Source organism: Zophobas morio, unplaced genomic scaffold (genome assembly GCF_036711695.1).
Source record: "Zophobas morio isolate AGI-343-1 ecotype UQ-CSIRO unplaced genomic scaffold, CSIRO_AGI_Zmor_V1 ptg000014l, whole genome shotgun sequence".
Lineage (NCBI taxonomy): Eukaryota > Metazoa > Arthropoda > Insecta > Coleoptera > Tenebrionidae > Zophobas > Zophobas morio.
In genome coordinates this window covers 22,378,283-22,404,173 of record NW_026972119.1, presented here as the reverse complement: position 1 = coordinate 22,404,173, position 25,891 = coordinate 22,378,283, and the positions used below count along the sequence as shown (strand labels likewise).

Genomic DNA, 25,891 nt, shown 5'->3' with positions numbered 1-25,891 from the left:
TTAAGGAAATGAAGAAACGAAAAAATGTGATATAAAATCGAGAAAATGTAAACGAAAAAGTCGGGAAAATGAAAAGCAAAAAACAAGAACTTGAAAAATTGGCGAACCAAAAAAATTAAAAATTTAAAAGCTGAAAATTTTTTCCATTTTTAGAATTTTCAATGTGTCATTTAATTTTTCTAATTTTCATTGTAAATATGTAATAATAACAATTTTTAAAAATTTTCACTCTTTCGACTTCAGTTTTTCAATTTTACAATATTTCGATTTTATAATTTTTTGTTTTTCCATTTTCAATTTTTTTCAATTTTTCGTTTCTTCGCTACTTCAATCTTACGACATGCAATTCTTGCAGATTTTAAACTCATTTTTAAATTTTTGGTTTTTTCAGTTTTTTATGTTTTCAATTTTCGGTTTTTCACTGTTCTGATTTTATAATTTTTTTTCAATGCGCAATTTTTCAATTTTTGGATTTTCAATATTTCGATTTGCAATTTTTTCGGTTTTAAATTTTTGATTCGCAATTTTCTAGTTTTAATTTTAAATATGTATTAACAATTATAATTTTAAAAATCTTCCCATTTTCAGGTATTCGATTTTTAATTTTTAATCTTTCATTTTCGAGGTATTTAATTTTTCAATTTTTGGTTTCTTCAGTTCTTCGATTTTTATCAAAATTGAAAAATCAAAAACGAAAAAAAACGGAAAAGTATAAAATGAAACCTTTTGAAATCTAAACAATGGAAATTAAGAACTTAAAAAATTGATAAAATGCGAAATTCAAAAATCGACACACTCAAAAATTGCGAAAATTAAAAATGCAAAGTGCAAAATTAAAAAAAAATTAAAAATCGGAGAATTGAGAAAGACCAAAATTGAAAAAATGTGATAAAATCGAGAAAATGAAAAAATAAAAATTTAAAAGCTGAAAATCGAAAAGAAAAAATGTAACATCGAAATATTGCATATCGAAAAATGAAGAAACGAAAATTTGAAAAATTTGGAAGTCTAGAAAAAAAAAAAAATTAAAATTGAAAACCCAAAGAAACAAAAATCCAGTAGTCGAGAAGTCGAAACATCGAAAAGTCGAGAAATCGATAAATCCAAAATTAGAAACGCCAAAAACTGAAAAAAAATTAAAATCGAAAATTTGAAAAATCCTATAATTTAAAAACTGAAAAATTCGACAAATCGAAAAGACGAAAAGTCAAAAAACCGAAAAGTCGAAACTTCGAAAAACCAAAAATTTAAAAACCTGAAAAATCGAAAAAGTGCAAAATTAAAAAGAAAATGTAAAATCGAAATATTGAAAATTAAATAAATTGGAAAATCGGATAATTGAGAAAGCCCAAAATTGCAAAATCGACAAATTTAAAAATCAGAAAATCGGAGAATGAAAAATCAAAGATCGAAATTTTGAAAAATTTAATAAACGGAAGGTTCTAAAATTGAAAGAAATATTGAAATAATTAAGGAAATGAAAAAACGAAAATTAAGAACTGCAAAAATTGCGGAAAAATGAAAACTGTAACATCGAAAAATTACATTTCGAAAAGTGAAGAAACGAAAAATTTAAAAATTTGGAAGTCGAGAAAAAAAATTAAAATTGAAAAACTCAAAGAAACAAAAAGTCAGTATACCAGAAATCGAAACATCGAAAAGTCGAGAAATAGAGAAATCATAGAAGCCGAGATATCGAAAAATCGGAAATTTAGAAACGCCAAAAACTGAGAAAAATTAAAAACGAAAACTAAAAAAGCAAACAATTAAAAATGGAGCAACAAAAAATCGTGAAATTACAAAATTGGAAAAGTCGAAAAACTGAAAAATCGAAGAATCGAAAAGCCGAAAAACCGAAAAATCGAAATTTGGAAAAGCCGTAGATTAAATAAAACTGAAAAAGTGAAAAAACAAAAACCTGAAAAATCGAAAAATTGAAAACGCAAAAAATGGTAAAATTGATTAATCGAGAAATTGAAAAATCATAAAAATTCCTACACTGAAATATGTATTGAAAATTTAAAAGAACGAGAAACGAAAAATCGAAAAGCCGAAAGACTGAAAATTGGAAAAATGAAAAATCGGAAAAATTTGGAAGTCGAGAAAAAAGTTAAAATTGAAAACTCAAAGAGACAGAAATCCAGTAGTCGAGAAGTCGAAACGTCGATCGAGAAATCGATAAATTGAAAATTAGGAAACGCCAAAAATTGAAAAAAAAATCGAGAACCAAAAAAGCAAAAAATTTTAAAAATCGAGAATTCCAAAAATAAATGCAGGTTTTTCGAAAAATTATAAGATTTGATTCTGCGAATTTTATATTTTGAAATGACGTCATCAATTTTTTGGGAGGGGATAAACGAATAAATTTTGATTTGCAATTTAGCATTAGACGGTATCTCATTTGCCAAAATCTGTCTTATCTTAGCAGGTACTAGTCCCGCCCACCCACCCTCTTTTTTCTTATAGGGTATCTCATCTGCCAAAATCGGTCTTATCTTAGAAGCCACTAGCATAACTTTAAAACGTTTGCAAAATTCCAGAACATTCGGTTTCAGTTTCAAAATGTTATAAGTACAATTTTGATTTTTTTTCCAAAAATCTGGATATCTAGGATAAGAACTGAACACGGATTCATACATCACAAGTGCAGGAGCATCTTATTTTATAAAAATGAAAAAAAGGCATTCATTCTAGTCTGTACACACATGAGTCTGTACTATTTTTATATTAAACAAAAAAGTGAAAAAAATTAAGTGACTATGGTACTGGACTCACCTTTCGTAGTGCCTTCTTATAACCGTAGCAGCGCTCGTGCTATTGGCGTGCCCACTCATATCGTCAAAAATCGACTTCCATAACCGGTTGGTGGTGACCGCATCGTACCCCCCCAGCTTATGGACCTTCGTGTAAAACGAGTACAAATCCACTGAAAATCAACCCTTCAATCCAAACCCACTCCTTCTCTCCCCAACTCACGTTCTTTGTACCCCAGCGACGGGATCTTCCCGATCGGGGTATAGTTCGTCTTCATGAACACCATCAGCTCCTTCAGGAACTCCTTGCTTTCGTTATTCTCCACGGCTCGCGTGCTGCGCCTCAAGTGGGTCGCGTCGCAGCGGATCCCGTTCTTGCCGCTCTCCTCCGTGGCGACCTTCTCCTAGAAACAAAATTAGTCCAGAGTTCTACACCAAGTCAGCGCACCCCACCTTCGACGAGTTGAACACATTGGATACCGAAGATTCCGATTCGTTGCTCTCCGATCCCGGGGAGACGCTTCGTTTTTTCCGCTTGCCCCTCGGCCGGCCTTTGAGCTTCGGGGCGAGATGGTTGCAGAGGAGTTCGTGGCCTTCTAGCTCGGGGTAGTCGAAGGTGTCCTTGCAGAAGAGGACGCGGGTGTTTTTGGTGTAGGCGGTGAAGCCTCCCAGGGCGTTTACTATTTTGTATTTGAGGTATTCGTTCTCGACGCCTTCGAGGCGGCGCATCATGGCGCGGTACCTGCAGTAGCGGGGATAGCTGAGGATCACCACTGGAGGGCCGGTGGTGTCGGAGGTGCAGTCTGGAAAGGGGTGGATTTGATTTAGATATTGTTTTTTTTAAATCAGTGCGACTTTGGCGAAAAACGGTACTAACTATCTTATCCAGAGATATGAGTTTTTGGTCAATAACTTAAAAACGGTTCACGGAAAAAAAAGATAGGAAGTACGTCTAAAAAATTATCAATCTGGATTGTAAGTGTGTTATAAAAATATTTGTTACAAAAACAAGAGCAAAGGAAATTCTATAAATAAATAAAAGTTTCGCAGGGGTGCCTTCTCGCGTCCTCGCTATTCACGCCTTATGTAAACGACTTACTGAAACTAGAAAACACAGAGTCAAAGACGAGATCAACTCTGGACTACAGAAAACGCCAAACGTAGAACTAGATTAGAGAAGATTCCAAAGGCATTGTACAACGAGTGGGCTCTGAAATTTCGGGAATATTAATTATAACCTAACTGTCATAATTTTTTCAGTCCGTCTGCTGCTTGATACGTAGGCAACCAATATTTCAAGTCGGAACGCAGATTTCTAGGAAAAAAATTAAATAACAATAAAAATTGGATACAAAAGGGATTCAATTAAGTTCTTGGATATAACTCCTAAAATCTCTGGGATAATTCTACAAAAAAAACCAAGGTCAAGGATATCTAAAATCGATTGGACCTTCATTATCATGACGGACAAGATAGGGATGGGTAAATGGAAACAGTAAAAAAAAGAACGATTTAGAAATAAGAAAGGAACTAAGGAAAAGAGAAAAAAGTAGAAAAAAAAAGGGAATAAGGAAGAAAAGCTGAAAAACAGTGAAATAAAAGAGGAAGAAAGAAATGGGAAGGAGAAGAAAAGGGAAGAAAAAATGGGAAGGGATAAAGAAAGAAAAAAGGAAGGGAGGAAGAAAGGTAGGAAGCATACGCCAGAATGTTTGAAAAACCATATACAGTTTCGGTCACAAAATTTTGGACAGTTGTCATTCCAGTGGCATAAGCTCTAAAACAGGCTTTACGTACTTATAACCTCAAATTTACCATGTTTATCATTTTGGCGTAGACTGGAATGTCGATGGTGACGTATGTCTAAATTTATTTTTTAAAAGTGTCAATCATTATGACAATAAAGCATAAACTATATACCGTGTTTTTTTAAATGACAGAAAAATACTGCCCAAAATTTTCTGACCGAAACTGTATCACGAAGATAAAATCAAGAACGGGTCCATGAAGCACATGACAGGAAAGGGTAGAAGCACACAGAAAGAAAGAAAGAGAGAAAGAAAGAAAGGAATAAGGGCAGGAAGAAGAAATAAAAAGAGAAAAAAGGAAGAAATAGGGAAGAAGCAAGAAAGCAAAGAATCAAGGTAGAAGCAACCGCCAGAATGTTTGAAAAACTATATAACACGAACAGAAAATCAAGGACGAGTCCATGAAGGTCAGGATAGAAGTGGGTAAAAGTATACAGAAAGAAAGAAAGAGAGAAAAAAGGAATTAAGTAAGGAAGAAAAATGAAGAAGAAATGAAAAGAAAGGAAAAAAAATGGTCGAAAGTTGTTTCGATAGAACTTCCCTCGCCCTTGAAATACAATAAAACAAATCCAGCTTTTTCGAAAAATTATTAAATTTGATTTTGCGAATTTTATTTTTTATGAGAACCCTTATAAGTTAAAATAAAAATATGTATGTAAGGTCAAAGTAAATGTAAAGGAGTGTGTTGGGCGTACGTTCCAAATGCGTTTTTCTTTAACAATATTTGTGACAAAAAAAGACAACAATCGGTCCAGTAGTTTTGGAGATTACTTGTGTAATAAAATGGATACAGACACCAGACAGACAGACAGACGGACAGACGGAAACGGGAGACCACTTTTTCGTACTGTAGAGGTCATCACACGTTGAAAAAATATGAAAGTGACCATTCGCCCGATGGACTCGATTATTATACTTCATTAGCTTATGCTCGGGAAGTAAAAAGAATGGGTCCATGAAGGACAGGATAGGAATGGGTGGAAGCACACAGAAAAAAAGAAAGAGAAATGGAGGGAATATGGAATAAAAGGTGAAGAAAAAAAATGAAGAAAAAACGGAGGATGAAAGAAAGCAGAAAATCAAAAACGAGGCCATGAAGGACAAGATAGGAACACACATAGAAAGAAAGAAATAGAAAAAAGAAACAAAGGAATTAAGGAAGGAAGAAAAAAGGAGGGAATATGGAAGAAACGGCGAAGAGAAAATGGAAGAAAAAAGGACCATGAAGGATAGCAAAGGGTAGCAGCATACAGAAAGAAAAAAAGAAAGGAAAAAGAAAGAGAAAAAAGGGATGAAGGAAGAAAAAGTAGGAGGGAATAACGAAGAACAGGTGCAGAAAAAATGGAAGAAAAAAGGAAGAACGAAATGGGAAAAGAACAAAAATGAAAAAAGGAAGAAAAAAAGAAGGATGAAAGAAAGCAAAAAATCATGAAGGACATGTCAAAAAGGGAGAAAAAGTGCTGAAAAAAGATGAGAATAATAGAAGGGAAGGAAGAAAGAAAAAAGCAAGAGGGCAAGGAATCAAGGAACAGCAAAGGAAGAAAAAATGGGGAGAACGAAGACGGAAAGCATGAAAAAAAGAATAAGACAGAAAAGAAGAAAGAAAGAAAAAAGAAAGTGAGGACTCAAGGAAGCAGGGGAGACAGAGAGAAAAAATGGAAGAACAGAAGATAGAAAATGGAAAAAAAGGAAGAAAAAACGAAGCAAAAAAGAAGGATGGAAGAAAGCAGAAAATCATGAAGGACAAGATATGAATGGGTAAACGCACACAGAAGAGAAGAATGAAAGAAATAGAAGAAAGAAAGAATAGGGAATATGGAAGAAAAGGTGAAGATAAAATGGAAGAAAAAAAGACGGAAGTGAGAAAAAAGAAATAGAAAATCAAGAAAGGGTCCATGAAGGATAGGAATGGGTAGCAGCATACAAAAAAAAAAGAAAGAAAGAAAGTAAAAAGAAAGGGATGAAGGAGGAAAAAAAGAGGAAATATGAAAAGGTAAAGAAAAAAATGGAGAAAAAAGGAAGAAAGAAATGGGAAAAAAGAAGAAAAATGGACAAAAAAGAAAGAAATAAAGAAAGAAAGAAAGAAAGAAAGAAAGAAAAGGAGAAAAGAGGTAGAAAAATGGAAGTCAAAAAGTGGGAAAAAGAGGTGAACAAAGAGAAAAATGAGAGAAGGAAAGGAAGAAAGAAAAAAGCAAGAGGGAAAAGAATCAAAGAACAGCAAAGGAAGAAAAAATGGGGAGAACGAAAACGGAAAGCATGAAAAAAAAAGGAATACAAATAAGGAAGAAAAAAGTTAGGAAAAAATGAAAAAAAAGAATAAGACAGAAAAGAAGAAAGAAAGAAAAAAGGAAGTGAGGATTCAAGAAAACATGGGAGACATAAAGAAAGAAAGAAAGAAAGAAAGAAAGAAAGAAAGAAAAGGAGAAAAGAGGTAGAAAAATGGAAGTCAAAAAGTGGGAAAAAGAGGTGAACAAAGAGAAAAATGAGAGAAGGAAAGGAAGAAAGAAAAAAGCAAGAGGGAAAAGAATCAAAGAACAGCAAAGGAAGAAAAAATGGGGAGAACGAAGACGGAAAGCATGAAAAAAAAAGGAATACAAATAAGGAAGAAAAAAGTTAGGAAAAAATGAAAAAAAAGAATAAGACAGAAAAGAAGAAAGAAAGAAAAAAGGAAGTGAGGATTCAAGAAAACATGGGAGACATAAAGAAAGAAAGAAAGAAAGAAAGAAAGAAAGAAAGAAAGAAAGAAATGAAGGAAGAAGGGGAAATGGAGGGAATATGGAATAAAAGGTGAAGAAAAAATGGAAGAACAGAAGATACAAAATGGAAGAAAATAAGGAAAAGGAAAAAAAGGAAGGAAAAACGAAGCAAAAAAGAAGGATGGAAGAAAGCACCAAATCATGATGTACAAGATAGGAATGAGTAAACGCACACAGAATGAAAGAATGAAAGAAATAGAAGAAAGAAAAAAAAGAGTTAAGGAAGGATAAAAGAAAGAAAAAGGTGAAGGACGAAGAAAAGAGGAAATAAGAAAAGGTAAAGCAAAAATGGAATAAAAAAGGAAGAAAGAAATGGGAAGAAAAGAAGAAAAATGCACAAAAAGGAAGAAATGAAGAAAGAAAGAAAGAAAGAAAGAAAGAAAGAAAGAAAGAAAGAAAGAAAGAAAGAAAGAAAGAAAGAAAGAAAGAAAGAAAGAAAGAAAGGAAGGAATTAAGGTAGGAAGTAAACGTCAGAATGTTTGAAAAACTATATAACAAGAACAGAAAATGAAGAACGGGTTCATGAAGGGCAGGATAGGAATGGGTAGAAGAACACAGAAAGAAAGCAAGAACGCAAAAAAGTAAGAAATGAAAGAAGAAAGATGAAAGAAAGAAAATGGAAAAGAAGAAAAAAGGAACAAAAAAGGAACTTTAAAAGGGTGAAAAAGGGGTGAAAAAAGAAAAAAATAAGAGAAGGAAAATAAGAAAGAAAAAAGCAAGAAGGCAAGGAATTAAAGAAGAGGAAAAGAAGAAAAAATGGAGGAAGGAGGAAAGCATGAAAAAAGGAAAAGGAATACAAATAAAGAAGAATAAAGGTAGGAACAAATAAAGAAAAGAATAAGACAGAAAAGAAGAAAGAAAGAAAAAAGAAAGCAAGGATTCAAGGAAGTAGGGGAGACAGAAAGGAAGCAACTGTCAGAATGTTTGAAAACCTATATAAAAGTATATAACTCAGAAAATCAAGAACGAGACCACGAAGGACGTAATAGGAATGGGTAGAAGGACCCAGAAAGAAATACTAAGAGTACAAAAAAAATCGAAAGAAAGCAAGTAAGAAATCGAGGAAGCAAGGCGTCAAGGAAGGAAGAAAAAGGAAGAAAAATGAATGAAAAAAATGGTGAAAAAAGAAGCATAAAGGAAGAAAAAAAGTTAAAGAAAAAGGAAGCAAGAGAACAGGGAACGAAAAAAGCAGCTCCCAGAGTGTTTGAAAATATTAAATAATACGAACACAAAATCAAGAAAGATAGGATAGAAAGGGGTAGAAGCACACAGAAAGGAAAACTGAAGGAACGAAATATTGAAAGAACGAAAGACTGAAAGAGACAGAAAGAAAAAAATCACGGATGCATGGGGACAAGGAAGAAAGAAAAAGGAAAAAAAATGGTAGGGGTAGAGAAAAGGGGTAGAAAAAAGGGGAAAAAGAAGAACAGAAAAAAGAAAACAAGCAACCAATTAAGGAAGCAGTTGGCCAAGGACGGAAAAAAAATGGATGAAAAATGAAGAAACGAAGAAAAAAGTAGAGAAAAAACGAAGGAATAAGTAACAAAAAAGACAAAGGGAAAAAATGGAAGAAAGAAAGACAGAAAGCAATGAATCAAAGAACAGCAAATCAAGAACGGGACCAAGGAAAATAGAATAGGAATGGGTAGAAGAACCCAGAAAGAAATACTACGAGTACAATGAACAAACGAAAGAAAGCAAGTAAGGAATCGAGGAAGCAAGGGGGTAAGGAAGGAAGAAAAAGGAATCCAAATGGATGAAAAAAGGAATCCTAAAAGATGAAAAAAGAAGCACAAAGGGAGAAAAAAGTAAAAAAAACGGTAGAGAAAAAGGAAGAAAAAGTTAAAAGAAAAAAAGAGAAAGAAAGCAAGGCATCAAAGAAGCCAAAGAACAGGGAACGAAAGAAGCAACTGCCAGTATTTGAAAAAATTATATAACACGAACACAAAATCAAGAACGGGACCCTGAAAGATAGGATAGGAATGGCTAGAAGCACGCAGAAAGAAAGACTGAAAGAGAGACAGAAGGAAAGAAATCAGGGAAGCACGGGAACAGGGAAGGAAGAAAAAAGGGGGAAACAAGGAAAAAGGAAGATAAAGGGAAGAAAGAAAGAAAGAAAAAGGGAATAAAAAAGTAGAAAGGAAGAAAAAATGGTGGGGGGAAAGAAAAGGGGAAGAAAAAAGGAGAAAAAGAAAACAAGCAACGAATCGAGGAAGCAAGTGGTCAAGGAAGGAAGAAAAAATGGATGAAAAAAGAACAAACGAAGAAAAAAGTAGCGAAAAAAAGGAAGTATAAAGTAAGAAAAAAGACAAAGGAAAAAAATGGAAGAAAGAAAGAAGAAAGGAAGACAGAAAACAAGGAATCAAAGCAACCAGAGAACAAGGAACGAAACAAGCAACTGCCAGAATGTTTGAAAAACTATATAACACGAACAGAAAATCAAGCACGAGGACAGGAATCGATTCAAGCACATAGAAAGAAAGACTGAAAGTAGGAGAGAAAGTAAGAAATCGGGGAAGCCAGGGGGAAAGGAAGGAAAAAGGAAGAAAAAGGGAAGAAACAGGAAAAAAAAAAGAAAATAAAAATAAAACAAGAAAAAAGCAATTGGGCAAGGAAGAAAGAAAAAGAGAGGAAAGCAAAAAAAAGGAAGAAAAGGGGAAGAAAAAGGAAACAAAAAAGAAGAAAAAAACGAAAGAAAGGAAGAAAGAAAAAGGGAATAGAGAATCCAAATCGCAAGAAACAGTCATTAGAAACAAAGATGTCTGCAACAACAGTGAGAAAGACCACGAAATGATTATGGAAGAAAATAAATAGCGAAGAAATAAATTCTGGTCGGTAATAGACGGAAATTCTGACATTACCTTGGGATTACAACTACAAAATATTAGTTCTCCCTCTTCCCCCCATTCTCTATCTTCGTCTCTGTTTGTATAGAGTAATTCAATGCATTATATCGCACTTTGAGTGTTTTTCTTTCATATTTTGGGTCAAAATGTCAAGGGCAAACGACAGGTAAAAAGTTGTAAATTAAAACATCTTGATCGGAAAACAATATACTATATATTTAAATAATTTGATTTTAATGACTAATGCTTAGAAATGGAGTATGAATGTTGAAACAGTAACCGCATTTTTTCGTTAAAACCAACTTTATAAACAATTGTAACTCGACTGAAGAACAATAATAATTGTTAATAACGGGTGATTTTTTAAATTTGGAATCTAGTTATCGAAAAATTTAATGAATCGCAACTTCACAATACAACCTGAAAATGGCTAAATTTAGAAAGCTAGGTTATGTTATAAGAACTAAACCCTCGTTGGATTTAAAACGATTTATTTATGTTAAGTAACATATTTAATTGAATTTACAACAATTGCTGGAAGTGTTGACCCCCAACTTCGATTTTTCGACTTTAATTTACGTCATTAAGACACTAGATTATAGGCAACCCACTATACACAAGTTGTGTGTTTTAAGAGATAACCTACGTGATTTGGTGACTAATGACCAGAGAAAACTAGAGCACAAATCAAAAACCTCCACGAATTATCCCAGCAGCGAAATTTTCTCTACAGCAATCACACACCACCCCATCGCTCCGCTAGAATAAGCTTAATTGAATTAATTTAACTGTACAATACGTAACAATCGGCATTGATGATAACAACATAATTAATCTTCCGCTCCGTGATCGCTCCATACTTGACCCAAAACTTTTTCGCAAATAAATACACAAATAAGCGCGAAAAACATTCCACTTTATTTGTATTTCCACCAGAAACAAATACCATGAAATAAACATAAACCGCATAGCGTAATAACGTGCCGAGTTTAAGAGTGAACGTCCCATTAATTCTAAGTTGATAACAAATGTAGTAAATTCCGGAATTCGCCCTCAAAACAGAACAAAATGTTTAAAATTAAGTTTCCCAAGTGTTTGAAAGCACGTATTAACTGGGAGTTTTCAATAGCAATATCTTTTCCTGGTAGGAAGAATCTGTCACAATGCCGAGATTAATTGAAACTTGGTTGCTGCGTCGGGTTTTCAGGAGATTGCAGCACACGATGCATTAAATTAAACACGGGAAAATGCGTTCTCGAAGTGTTTACAAACGACTTTATTCGGACGAATATTGATATCTCTAGTTTTAAAAAGTTTATCACTTACGTGGCCCTGGATATCACTATTCCACAAAACCTCTAGTCTCCATGTTTAATTTTAAAATGGAATAACAATCGATGCGATAACAATACTACACTTGATTTCAGGGTGCCCCCATAAACCGCACTATATAAAAGAAAATCGACATAAATTCACGCAGTTTTAGGTGCTGTTCCACCATTCGTGGTTTCAGAATTAAGTGTTCAGGTGAGGTGTCCATAATTCGGAATTATATTCTAAATAGGTCACAAGTCACCGAAGTTTTTTTTAATACCGGATACTCCTCCAAAATTACCGTTTAGTCGACTCTTGAAACGAATTAATTAATTGAACAATAACATAAATAAACGAAATTATTCACTATTGTGTGCACTTTGTTTGAATTAGAAAAATACTTCAGGACTGGTCAATTCATTATTTACGGTCCGTTATTATTAATATATTAGTTAATGTAAATTACGGTATGAACATTGTATTGTATTTGTCCGAACGCATTTATGCTTATATTATTTGCTACTTTAATTAAGTAAAGAGCTTCACCGGCAAATGCAATTAATTTAATGAGATATGTAGTTGTAACGAACTGCACTAAACCGTACAGACAACTTAAACATACCGATATTGTAAAGTTTTCATTTAATCAGTGTGCAATGATGAATAGGGTTTAATACGGGTCAGAGTATATGGGCAACATTGCATCATCGTCGCTAGTCGTACAAATCTATTTATGTGTGTAAACAATGTAAACTGGTATACGTTTTCACGAATATTAGTTATTGCAAGGATCAATATTTCAATTTTGGGTGAAGGTGGATTTTGTCTATTGAATTGTTGCAATAATGTACAGGATACATTGTTAAAAAACATGCGACGAAAAGATTGGGGCACTGAGTTGGCTGTAATTAATTATAAAAATTGCAGTTGGCAATGCTGATTATAATTTAATTTAATATTTTTTACAATTCCAATTCAATGAAGAAATCCTTGCTCTAATATATTTTTTGTTTTTTTTTTAATATAAATCTGAAAGTTTCATTAAAAAATAGAAATAAAACTTTGGTGTGTAAAAAATTAAACTAACGATTTCCAAATTTAATCACCCTGTATAAATAAGCTTCAATATTGGATGTTAAGGCACAATAATTAAAACTTTTTAGGCAAAATTCCGAACAACCATCTTTCAAAAAGGCGGAGGTCTGAGTTGTTAAATATGACGTTTTTTGCCACAAAAATGCTTGTGTCTAACATAACTTTTCTATTTTATAAAAATATACAAGATGTTTCATTTAAAAATATTCGAAATCTGTAAACGAAACCGTCCTAAAAGACTCGATTTTCGATATAGTCTATGGTAAATTTTTTGTAATCATCTATTGTTAGAACACTCTGTATAAAGCTTCATTTTACAACGATTATTAAGTTTGTTTTTTTCGATCGCTAGGTGTAACCTTATTACGAAATTTGATTATTTTCCCATTTTTTAAATGAGACATCGTGTATCATTTAACATTTTGGAAAACATTTCCAAGTAATTTTTTTTTAAATAATTATTTTAATTAAAAAATTGAGGTTGATCGATTTTTTTTTAATTATTGTTAACATGGATTTCAACAAATCTGCCATCAAAAGAAAGCTTACGTAAAAACAAGTCCGAAAATGCCATAAAATACAGGATGTCCCATTTGACAAATACGAGAAAACTGACAATTTCCAAATTTAATCATCCTGAATAAATAACTTTAAACCTTTTTTGACGTTTGTTAAGACAAAGCAGTCAAAAAGTTTTGCGTAAAATTCTTAACGTCCATTTTTAAAAATGGCGGAGCGGTGATTCTTTTAAATATGAACATATTTTACACAAAAATGCAAATTCGACCAAAAATCCTGGTATCCAAGATAAATTTTCTATTTTTTTTATTCACTCTGAATCTAAACCTTCAAAAATATACAGGACGTTTCATAAAAAAAAGAAAAAAAAAATACAATTTTGGTGTGCTATCTGTAAAAAGAACGGCTACAAATAACTTCCATTCTTTTTTCTTTCGATAATTTTAAGTACAAATTTTTTGGAGATCTATTTAGAAAAACGTAAAATTTAAAAAGAAAACAGATTAAAGAGACGAGAAATCGAGAAATTGAAAATTAAAAAAATTGACAAAATTAAGAATCGAAAAATCGATGAAAATTTGAAGAATTAAAAAACTGAAATCCGAAAACTGAAACATCGAAATATGTATCGAGAAATCGAAGATTTGAATTTTTCAATTTCTTGATTTTTCAGTTTTACAATTTTGCAGTTTTTCCTTTTTACAGTTTAATAAATTTCCGAGTTTACAATTATCCGATTTTCCATTTTTGTAATTTTACAATTTTTTAGTTTTGCAAGTTTCTGATTTTTCAGTTTAATTATTTTACAATTTCTCGTTCTTAAAGCTTATGACTTTTCTAATTTTTCAATTTTACAATTTTACAATTTTTGAATGTCTCAATTATTCGGTTTTTAAAAAATCAATTTCGCAATTTCAATTTTATAATTCTTCGTTTTTCAATTTTTCAAGTTTCATTTTTACTTCAACGAATTTCAATCCAATTTTCCAATTTTGTAATTTTGCAATTTTTTTGATTTTACAATTTTACATTTTTACAATTTTTGGTTTCTCAGTTGTCCGGATTTCAATGAATCAATCTTTTAATTTTCAATTATATAATTCTTTTTTCCCAATTATGAGAATTTCATTGTACGATTTTTAAAATTGTTGATTTTTAATATTTCAAAATTTCGAATTCTCATATTCCAGGTATTTAATTTTTAAATTTCATAATTTTATCATTTTTCGATTTTTCAAGTCTGTAATTTTACAATTTTTCAATTTTGCAATTGTACAGCTTTTGATTAATCAATTTTTCAATTATGAGATTTTTTTTTTCTCGAGTTTTGAGTTTGTTGATTTTTCATTTTTTAATTGTCTGATATTTGAATTTTAGAAATTTTAAGGTTTCATTTTTCATTTTATAGTTATTGGATTTCAATTTTGTGATTTTAAAAAATTTCAATTTTGTAATTCTTTGTTTTTTTTTTGTTTCAAAATTTCGATTTTCAATTTTATATTTTCACAATTTCACGATTTTGTAACGTTTTAAATTCTCAGTTCTATAATTTTGCAGTCTTTCATTTTTTCAGTTTAATAATTTTTTGATTTCACAATTACTTGTTCAATTTTTCAATTTAGTAGTTTTACAAATTTTCAATTTTTTGAACTTCAATTGTTCAAAATTTCAATTTTAATTTTTCAAGTTTTTGATTTTTCAGTGTAATTATTTTACAAATTTTCGTTTTTAAATGCATCTGATTTTGCAATTTTTGATTTTTAATACTTCAAAATTTCGATTTCCAATTTTCCAAATTTTTGATTTTTCAATTTCATAATTTTACAGTTTTGGACTGTCAGTTTTTGGATTCGAAAAATCGAGGAATCGAAAAGTAGAAAAATCGAGAAGTCGAGAAATAGAAACATCCAAAAGTCGAAAAATGGAGAAAAATCGATAATTTGGAAACGCCAAAAATTATCCTGAATAACTTTAACACTTTAAACCTTTTTTGACGTATGTTAAAACAAAGGAGTCAAAAAGTTTTGTGTAAAATTCTTAGCGTCCATTTTTAAAAATGGCGGAGAGGTAATTTCTTTTAAATATGAACATTTTTTACACAAAAATGCAAATTCGACCAAAAATCCTTGTATCCACGATACATTTTCTACTTTTTTTATTCATCCTGAATCTAAATCTTCAAAAATATATAGGACGTTTCATAAAAAAAAAATACAACTTTGGTGTGCTATCTGTAAAAAAAAAAATTTTTTTTTCTTTGGATAATTTTAAGTACAAATTTTTTGGAGATTTATTTAGAAAAATGTAAAATTTAAAAAGAAAATAGATTAAAGAGACGAGAAATCGAGAAATTGAAAATTTAAAAAATTGACAAAATTAAGAATCGAAAAATCGATGAAAATTTGAAGAATTGAAAAACTGAAATCCCAAAACTGAAACATCGAAATATGTATCGAGAAATTGAACATTTGAATTTTTCAATTTCTTGATTTTTCAGTTTTACAATTTTGCAGTTTTTCCTTTAATTTATCCGATTTTCCATTTTTGTAATTTTACAATTTCTCGTTCTTAAAGCTCATGACTTTTCTAATTTTTCAATTTTACAATTTTACAATTTTTGGATGTCTCAATTATTCGGTTTTTAAAAAATCAATTTCGCAATTTCAATTTTATAATTCTTCGTTTTTCAATTTTTCAAGTTTCATTTTTACTTCATCGAATTTCAATCCAATTTTTCAATTTTGTAATTTTGCAATTTTTTTGATTTTACAATTTTACATTTTTACAATTTTTGGTTTCTCAGTTGGCCGGATTTCAATGAATCAATCTTTTAATTTTCAATTATATAATTCTTTTTTCCCAATTATGAGAATTTCATTGTACGATTTTTAAAATTGTTGATTTTTAATATTTCAAAATTTCGAATTCTCATATTCCAGGTATTTAATTTTTAAATTTCATAATTTTATCATTTTTCGATTTTTCAATTCTGTAATTTTCCAATTTTTCAATTATGAGATTTTTCTTTTTCTCGAGTTTTGAGTTTGTTGATTTTTCATTTTTTAATTGTCTGATATTTGAATTTTAGAAATTTTAAAGTTTCAAAATCTTTAGATTTTTCAATTTTTTAATTTTAAATGTTCAAAATTTCAATTTTTGAATTTTAAATGTTCAAAATTTCAATTTGAATTTTTTAAGTTTCAATTTTGTAATTCTTTGTTTTTTTGTTTCAAAATTTCGATTTTCAATTTTATATTTTCACAATTTTACGACTTTGTAACGTTTCAACTTCTCAGTTCTATAATTTTGCAGTCTTTCATTTTTACAGTTTAATAATTTTTTGATTTCACAATTACTTGTTCAAATTTCAATTTTAATTTTTCAAGTTTTTGATTTTTCAGTGTAATTATTTTAAAAATTTTCGTTTTTAAATGCATCTGATTTTCCAAATTTTTGATTTTTCAATTTCATAATTTTACAGTTTTGGACTGTCAGTTTTTGGATTTGAAAAATCGAGGAATCGAAAAGTAGAAAAATCGAAAAGTCGAGAAATAGAAATATCCAAAAGTCGAAAAATGGAGAAAAATCGATAATTTGGAAACGCCAAAAATTCTCAAAATTGAAATATTAAAAACTTGAGAAATCGAACAATTTTAAAAATCGAAAAACCGAGATGTCGATAAAGGGAAAATTCGAAAAATCGAAAAATGAAAAACGTAAAAAGAAAACAGATCAAAGAAACCAGAAATCGAGAAATTTAGAATTTAAAAAATTGACAAAATGAAGAATCGAAAAATTGAAAAATCGAAGAATCGAAAAACTGGAAAATCTCTAAAGTGAAACATCGAGAAAAATTTAAACATCAAAATTTCGATTTCCAATTTTCCAAATTTTTGACTTTTCAATTTCATATTTTTACAGTTTTGGACTTTTTCAGTTTTTCGATTTTAAAAATCGAGGAATCGAAAAGTAGAAAATCGAGAAGTCGAGAAATAGAAACATCGAAAAGTCGAAAAATGGAGAAAAATCGAAAATTTGGAAACGCCAAAAATTCTCAAAATTAAAAACTTCAGAAATCGAAATCGAAAAATTTAAAAAATTGAAAAACCAAAATGTCGATAAAGGGAAATTTCGAAAAATCGAAAAATTGAAAAACGTAAAAAGAAAACAGATCAAAGAAATTGGTACAAAATGAATAATCGATAAATCGAAAAATCGAAGAAAATTCGAAGAATCGAAAAACTGAAAAATCCCAAAACTGAAACATCGAAAAGTCTAGAAATCGAAAAAGTTGAAAAATCGAGAAAAATAGAAAATTTGGAAACGCCAAAAAATTGGAAAATTGAAAAATTTAAAAACTGAAATATTTGAATATTGAGAACACGAAAAATAAAAAATCCAGATATCGAAAATTTGAATAATCGGGAAATTGTAGAATTTTAAGGAAAAATTCTTAATGGAAAAATTCTCAAAATTGAAATATTGAAAACTTGAGGAAACGAAAAATTTTAAAAATCGAAAAACCGAGATGTCTAGAAAGCGAAAATTCGAAAAATTAAAAAATCGATAAAATGTAATATTTAAAAAGTCGAAAAATTGAACAATCACAACGGATTAAAGAAACGAGAAATTTAAAAACCGAGAAATCAAAAAAATGAGAAGTCGAGAATTACAAAAATTAAAAATTTTAAAAATCGAAAATTAAAACAGAAAAATTGAAAAATCGAAGAAAATTTGAAGAGTGGAAAAAATGAAAAAACCAAAAACTGAAACATCGAAATATTGAGAATTGAACATTTGAAAAATCGAGGAATCGAAAAGTCGAAAAATCTAAATGTCGAAAAGTCGAAAATTTGAAAATGCCAAAAATTGAAAAATCGAAAAAATGTAAAATTTGAAAAGTCCAAAAGTTGAACAATCCAAAACAGATTAAAGAAACGAGAAACCGAGAAATTTCAAATTTAAAAAATTGACAAAGTGAAAAATCCAAAAATCAAAAACTGGAAAATCCCAAAACTGAAACATCGAAAGATTGAGAAATCGAACATTTGAAGAATCGAGGAATCGAAACGTCGAAAAATCGAGAAGTCGAGAAATAGAAACATCGAAAATTCCAGAAATTGGAAAAGTCGAAAAATCTAAATGTCGAAAAGTCGAAAAATGGAGAAAAATCGAAAATTTGCAAACGCCAAAAATCGAAAAATGTAAAATTTAAAAAATTGACAAAATGAATAATTTTAAAACCGAAAAATTAAAAAACCGAAAAATCAACAAAACGAGAAATTGAGAATTCAAAAATTTGAAATTTAAAAAATGGAAAATTAAAATGCAGAAAAATTGAAAAATCTCCATACTTCAATCTCGAAAGATTGATGAATCGATAAATCGAGAAATCGAAGAAAATTTGAAGAATCGAAAAACTGGAAAATCCCGAAACTGAAACATCGAAATATTGAGAAATCGAACATTTGAAGAATCGAGGAATCGATACGTCGAAAAATCGAGAAGTCGAGAAATAGAAACATCGAAAAGTCCAGAAATTGGAAAAGTCGAAAAATCCCAACGTCGAAAATTTGGAAACGCCAAAAATTTAAAACTGCAAAAATTGAATATTGAGAAAACGAATAATAAAAAAAATCTAGATATCGGAAATTTGAATAATCGGGCATTTGAAGAATTTCAAGGAAAAATTTTTTGGAGAGTTATCTATTTTTTAAAATTACTCTTAAAATTAACCTGAACTAATCTGCCATCAAAAGATTTGTATTTAATTTCGAGTCCATTTTTGAAAAATTAAAGTATCAAAAAATTTAAAAACCCAAATGGAAAAATTCTTAAAATTGAAAACTTGCGAAATCGAAATCGAAAAATGGAGATGCCGAGAAAGCGAAAATTCGAAAAATCGAAAAATTGAACAATTAAAACGGATTAAAGAAACGAGAAATCGAGAAATTTAAAAAATTGTCAAAATGAAGAATCGAAAAAACGAAAATAAAAAAGAAACAGAAATAAAAAAAGCGTGAAGTCGAGAATTCGAAAAATTTAAAATTTAAAAAATCAAAAAATAAAAGGCAGAAAAATTGAAGAATCGAAAAATCAGAAAATCGAAAAAAATTTGAAGAATGGCAAAACTGAAAAATTCCAAAGCTGAAATATTGAAAAATTGAGAAATCAACATTTGAACAAACGAGGAATCGAAAAGTCGAAAAATCGAGAGGTCGATAAACAGAAACATCGAAATGTCCAAAAATTGGAAAAATCTAAATGTCAAAAAGTCGAAAATTTGGAACGCCAAAAATTGAAAACTTGAAAAATTCAAAAACTGAAATATTTGAACATTGAGAAAACGAAAAATAAAAAATCCAGATATCGAAAATTTGAATAATTGGAAAATTGAAGAATTTTGATTAAATTTTTTTGGAGATTTATCCATTTTAAAAGAAAGATTTGTGCTTCATTTAGACCGTCCATCTTTGAAAAATTAAAACATCAAAACATTTTTAAATGCAGAAATGGAAAAATTCTCAAAATTGAAATATTGAAAACTTGAGACATCGAAAAATTTCAAAAATCGAAAAACTCAGATGTCGAGAAAGGAAAAATTCGAAAAACCGAAAAATTGAAAAATGTAAAAAGAAAGCAGGTTAAAGAGCGAGAAATAGAGAAACTGAAAATTTAAATGTTTAACAAAATGAAGAATCGAAACATTGAAAAATCCCAAAACTTAAATATCGAAAGATTGATAAATCAAAAAGTCGAAAAATCTAAATGTCGAAAAGTCGAAAAATCGGGAAAAATCGAAAATTTGGAAACAACAAAAATTGACAAATCGAAAACAGATTAAAGAAACGAGAAATTATGAAATTTAAAATTTAAAAAATTGACAAAATCAAAAATCGAAAAATCAAAAATGGAAAAATCCGAAAACTGAAATGTTCAAAAATTGGGAAATCGAAAAATTTTAAAACCGAAAAATTAAAAAAAAACAAGAAATCGAGAATTCAGAAATTTGAAATTTAAAAAATCGAAAATTAAAATGCAGAAAAATTGAAAAATCCCCATACTTGAATCTCAAAAGATTGATGAATCGATAAATCGAGAAATCGAAGAAAAATTGAAGAATCGAAAAACTGGAAAATCCCGAAACTCAAAAACCGAAATATTGAGAAATCGAACATTTGAAGAATCGAGGAATAGAAACATCGAAAAGTCCAAATGTCGAAAATTTGGAAGCGCCAAAAATTGAAAAATCCAAAAATTTAAAACTACAAAAATTGAATATTGTGAAAACGAAAAATAAAAAAAATCCAGATATAGAAAATTTCAATAATCGGAAAATTGAAGAATTTTAAGTAAAATTTTTTTTGGTGATTTTTCTATTTTTTAAAATTACTTTTGAAATTAACCTGGGCAAATCTGCCATCAAAAGAAAGCGTGATTAAAAAGATTTGTGTTTAATTTCGAGTCCATTTTTTGAAAAATTAAAGCATAAAAAAATTTAAAAATCCAGAAATGGAAAAATTCTTAAAACTGAAAACTTGAGAAATCGAAAACGTGAAAAATTGAAATTACGAAAAATAGAAAAAAAACAAATAAAAAAAGCGAGAAGTCGAGAATTCGAAAAATTTAAAATTTAAAAATCAAAAAATAAAATGCAGAAAAATTGAAGAATCGGAAAATCAGAAAATCGAAAAAAATTTGAAGAATCGAAAAACTGAAAAATTCCAAAACTGAAATATCGAAAAATTGAGAAATCAAGATTTGAACAAACGAGGAATCGAAAAGTCGAAAAATCGAGAGGTCGATAAACAGAAACATCGAAATGTCCAAAAATTGGAAAAATCGAAAAATCTAAATGTCGAAAAGTGGAAAATTTGGAACGCCAAAAATTCAAAACTCGAAAAATTCAAAAACTGAAATACTTGAATATTGAGAAAACGAAAAATAAAAAATCCAGATATCGAAAATTTGAATAACCGGAAAATTGAAGAACTTTGAATAAATTTTTTTGGAGATTTATCCATTTCAAAAGAAAGAGTGATTAAAAAGATTTGTGCTTAATTTAGACCGTCCATCTTTGAAAAATTAAAACATCAAAACATTTTTAAACGCAGAAATGGAAAAATTCTCAAAATTGAAATATTGAAAACTTGAGACATCGAAAAATTTCAAAAATCGAAAAACTCAGATGTCGAGAACGGAAAAATTCGAAAAATCGAAAAATTGAAAAATGTAAAAAGAAAGCAGGTTAAAGAGCGAGAAATAGAGAAACTGAAAATTTAAAAGTTTAACAAAATGAAGAATCGAAACATTGAAAAATCCCAAAACTTAAATATCGAAAGATTGATGAATAAGTCGAAAAATCTAAATGTCGAAAAGTCGAAAAATCGGGAAAAACCGAAAATTTGGAAACAACAAAAATTGAAAAATCGAAAAATTTAAAAACTGAAATATTGGGAAAAACAAAAACTAAAAAAATCCAGATATCGAAAATTAGAATAATCGAGAAATTGAAGAATTTTAAGTACAATTTTTATCCATTTTTTAAAATTACTTTTACAATTTGATTAAAAAAATGTGTAATTTCGACCGTACATTTTTGAAAATGGCGGAGATGTATATTTAGTTGGTCCACAATAAAACGTAATCATCAATCATCAAATCGTTAGAACACCCCGTATATAGTTCTATTTTTTTATAACTGCTATTTACTCTTTTTCTTCGATTGTTAGGTGCTGTGGTGCACATAAATACGAAATTTATTAATTAATAAAATAATGTTCTAAAAGCGACACGATTAGAATGCAGAAAAACGACGTAAAATCCACAAAATGAAATTAAAATTTTTGATATGAAATATTTGTTGCAGCTGTGTTTCCATATAAATAATAAAAAAGCAATTTCTGTGTTCCAATTTTATTTCATTGTTAAGCGAGTTTGTGTATGACAAATAAGAGAAATAATAAAAATTACAATAATAATAATGATTCCACGAACGACACAGATAACCCCAGGTCCGGAAACTCCATTCACAAAATTGCGACAGAAATGTACGTTAAATACTAAATTGGTTTTATTTCAGAAAAATGTTCCGTTTCGTCAAATTGGCACTACTGTTCACAGCCATGTGGCTCCTGGTGGACTCTTCACCCCAGAATGAACTGAAAGAAGGCGACTGTAACTGTGAAAACTGTGAATGTATAAGCAGAAGTGTTTGTCCGTCCGAAAGAATCATCAAGTAAGAATTCGACGGAATTTCCAGCGAATATTTCTCTGAAACATTGCTCACCATCACACCCTTACTTATATTCGCAATATTTGCACAGTTGTTAAATCACCTTGTACATAAAAAAATCGTTATCCTGATAGGTGCGCCCTAAAACGCTAAATTCGCGTTTAACTCGAATATTATTGTTCGAGAAATACCCAGTCCATTAAAGAAATGAAATCTGTTTATGCGAAATTAAAAAAAGTTTTATGTGTTTCGGGGATGTTGAATCCTTCTCTTTGCGAGTAATTTCATTATATTATCTCGAAAGGTCGTTATGAAGTTGCGAGTTTTTTGCCGTTTAATTTCCCAAATAAAAAGTAGTGCAACTAATCGATAAAGTTCGCTTTTGAGTTGAAATAGAGAATAAAAATAAACCGTGAGATCAAAGCGTACATGGGAAAACTCGAGCCAATTACTTTATTCACTGTGCAGATTTACAATTTTCAATTACCTCTGCTTCTGCTATTTTCGTTTAAATTCGTTAAAAACCCATATCGCTCATGATTCACGACCACTACAAAGTCGCAAAATACGACAAAAACAACGTTTTGTTCAATTAACTTTTAATGTGATATCGAGCAAGTAAATACACGGCGCGATGGTTAAATTTTACACAAGCTTTCATTACAAGGATAACTTTGTTAAATTATCGATTCTGGGGAGTCTAAAGAACAAAGTTGCTAATGGAATTTTCTACTCTATGACGGTGCAAGATGCTGATGAGGATTTTAATTATATTTACAAAAAAATTGGTGGAAGATTATTTTTAGAGAACTTCCCTCGTCCCTGAAGTGGAACCGCTTCTTTGAAAAGTTTAAATTTGTTGCAATTGTGGTGTAAATAACACCTGAAATACATTAAGGCAGATAGTTAACCAACGGGGAAAATGCTTTTCGAAAATTGGAAAAACTGAAAAATCAAAAATTTTTGAATCGAAAAATCGAAATCCGAAATCTTCCCAAAAATTCCCAAAATTAAAATGAGAAAAACTTGAAAACTTAAAAACTTTTAGATTTATAAAAAGACAAGAAATCGAAATAGAGAACCCGAAAAATCTAGAATTGAAAAAATCGAAAATTAAAATATAGAAAATTTGAAGAATGGAAAAATCCAAAACTCCCAAAACTCGATTATTCAAAAGTTGATAATTTATCGAAAAACCAAAAATTGAAAAACCGAGAAGTCGAAAAATTGAAAAATCAAAAACCCGAAAAATCGAGAATTCGAGAAATCAAAAATTTGGAAACGCGAAAAATTGAAAAATTGGGAAATTGAACAAACGAAAAATTTGAAAAGGAGAAATTAAAAAACTGAAAAGGACAAAAATCCAGAAGTCGGGAAATCGAACCTTCGACAAGTCGAGAAATCGAGAAATGGGAAAAACAAAAAAATTGAAAAGTCGAAAAATCTAAATGTCGAAATTAAAAATTAAAAAATCGAAAAATCAGAAATCGGAAAACCAAAAAAATGGGGAAATCCAGAGCTCCAAAAGTGTAAACTTTAAAAAATCTAAAATTAAACTGTAAAAATACTGAAGAATCGAAAAATTGAAAAATCCCAAAACGGAAACATTACAAAATTGAAAAACCAAATAGTTGAAAAATCGAAAATTTGAAAACGACAAAAACTGAAAAATCGAAAAATTTAAATAAAAAACAAATCGAAAAATCGGGAAACTGAATAAACGAAAAATCGAAACATCGAAAAGAGTAAAATCTAGAAAATCGAAAAACTAAAAAATGAAAAAAAAAAATACCCGAAATCGAAATCGAGAACTCGAAAAATCTACAATTTAAAAAATCGAAAACTATAATGTTGGAAAAATGCAAAAACTCCCAAAACTCAAATATCAAATAGTTGATAAATTGATAGAACGAAAAATCGAAACATCAACAAATTGAAAAATCGAAAGAAATTTGATAAATCGAAAAATTGAAAAACCCAAGAAGTAAAAAAATACGAGAAATCGAAATCGTGAAATCCAAAAATCTAGAATTTAAAAAATTGAAAATTAAAATGTAGAAAAATTGAAGAATGGAAACATTCAAAACTCCCAAAACTCAAATATTCAAAAGTTGAAAAATTGAAAAATCGAAGGAAAGTTGATGAATCGAAAACCTGAAAAATCGAGAAGTCGAAAAATCGAAATATCGAAAAATCATGAAAAATCGAAAAATTTAAAAATGAGAAATTGAAAATCTGAAAAAGACAAAAATCCAGAAGTCGGGAAAGGGAAAGACCGACAAGTCGAGAAATAGAGAAATGGGAGAAACAAAAAAATTGAAAAGTCGAAAAATCTAAATCTCGAAACGTCAAAAATTGAAAAATTGAGAAATGGAAAAATAAAAATACAAAAATCCAGAAGTAGGGAAATCGAAACTTCGACAAGTCGAGAAATCGAAAAATGGGAAAAATAAAAAAATTGAAAAGCCGAAAAATCTCGAAAAATCGAAAACTTGGAAACGCCAAAAATCGAAAAATTTAAAAATTAAAAGATCGAAAAATAATATAATCAGGAAACCGAAATTTTGAAAAATGAGAAATCGGGAAACCAAAAAATGGAGAAATCGAGAGCTCCAAAAATGTAAAATTTAAAAAATCGAAATTAAAATTAAAAATATTGAAGAATCGAAAAACTGAAAAATTCCAAAACGGAAACATTAAAAAATTGAAAAATCAAATAGTTGGAAAATCGAAAAACTGAAAAGTCGAGAAATGGAAAATTTTTGAATCGAAAAAATCGAAATCTTCCCAAAAATTCCCAAAATTAAATGTGGAACACTTGAGAAATTAAAATTTCGTAAAACGTAAGATTTATAAAAAGACAAGAAATCGAAAAATCGAAAAACAGAAAAATTTAAATACAAAAACATAAATCGAAAAATCGGGAAACTGAACAAACGAAAAATCGAAACATCGAAAAAAGTAAAATTTAAAAAATCGAAAAACAAAAAAATTAAAAAAATACGAGGAATCGAAATCGAGAACTCGAAAAATCTAGAATTTAAAAAATCAGAAATTAAAATATAGAAAATTTGAAGAATGGAAAAATTCAAAACTCCCAAAACTCAAATATTCAAAAGTGGATAATTTGTCGAAACACCAAGAAGTCGAAAAATTGAAAAATCACAAACCTGAAAAATCGAGAATTCGAAAAATCGAAAATTTGGAAACGCCAAAAATTGAAAAATCGAAAATTGAGAAATGGAAAAATAAAAAGAGATCGAAAAATTGAAAAATCGGGAAATTGAACAATCGAAAAATTTAAAAATGAGAGCTCCAAAAGTGTAAAATTTAAAAAATCGAAAATTAAAATGTAAAAATATTGAAGAATCGAAAAATTGAAAAATCCCAAAACAGAAACATTAAAAAATTTTAAAACCAAATAGTTGGAAAATCGAAAATTTGAAAGCGACAAAAACTGAAAAATCGAAAAATTGAGAAATGGAAAAATAAGAGATCGAAAATTTGAGAAACTGGGAAAACATAAATCGAAAAATCGGGAAACTGAACAAACGAAAAATCGAAACAT

General features: G+C 29.4%; 1 protein-coding gene and 1 long non-coding RNA gene across 2 annotated transcripts in view; one reads left to right on the top strand and one right to left on the bottom strand.

Moving 5' to 3' along the window:
* Nucleotides 1-25,891, bottom strand: part of LOC135128650 (AT-rich interactive domain-containing protein 5B-like) — a 289,757-nt gene that overhangs the window by 5,055 nt on the left and 258,811 nt on the right. The window contains exons 4-6 of the mRNA XM_064055616.1: nt 3,207-3,556; nt 2,977-3,157; nt 2,776-2,926 (exon numbers count right to left, since the gene is read on the bottom strand). Of these exons, the coding sequence (XP_063911686.1) occupies nt 2,776-2,926; nt 2,977-3,157; nt 3,207-3,556 (682 nt within the window). The remainder of the gene's footprint in view (nt 1-2,775; nt 2,927-2,976; nt 3,158-3,206; nt 3,557-25,891) is intronic.
* LOC135128660 (uncharacterized) overlaps nt 11,596-25,891 on the top strand; it is a 29,279-nt gene continuing 14,983 nt past the window's right edge. Inside the window, exons 1-2 of the long non-coding RNA XR_010280452.1 lie at nt 11,596-11,687; nt 22,171-22,326. This is a non-coding gene — a long non-coding RNA (uncharacterized LOC135128660). The remainder of the gene's footprint in view (nt 11,688-22,170; nt 22,327-25,891) is intronic.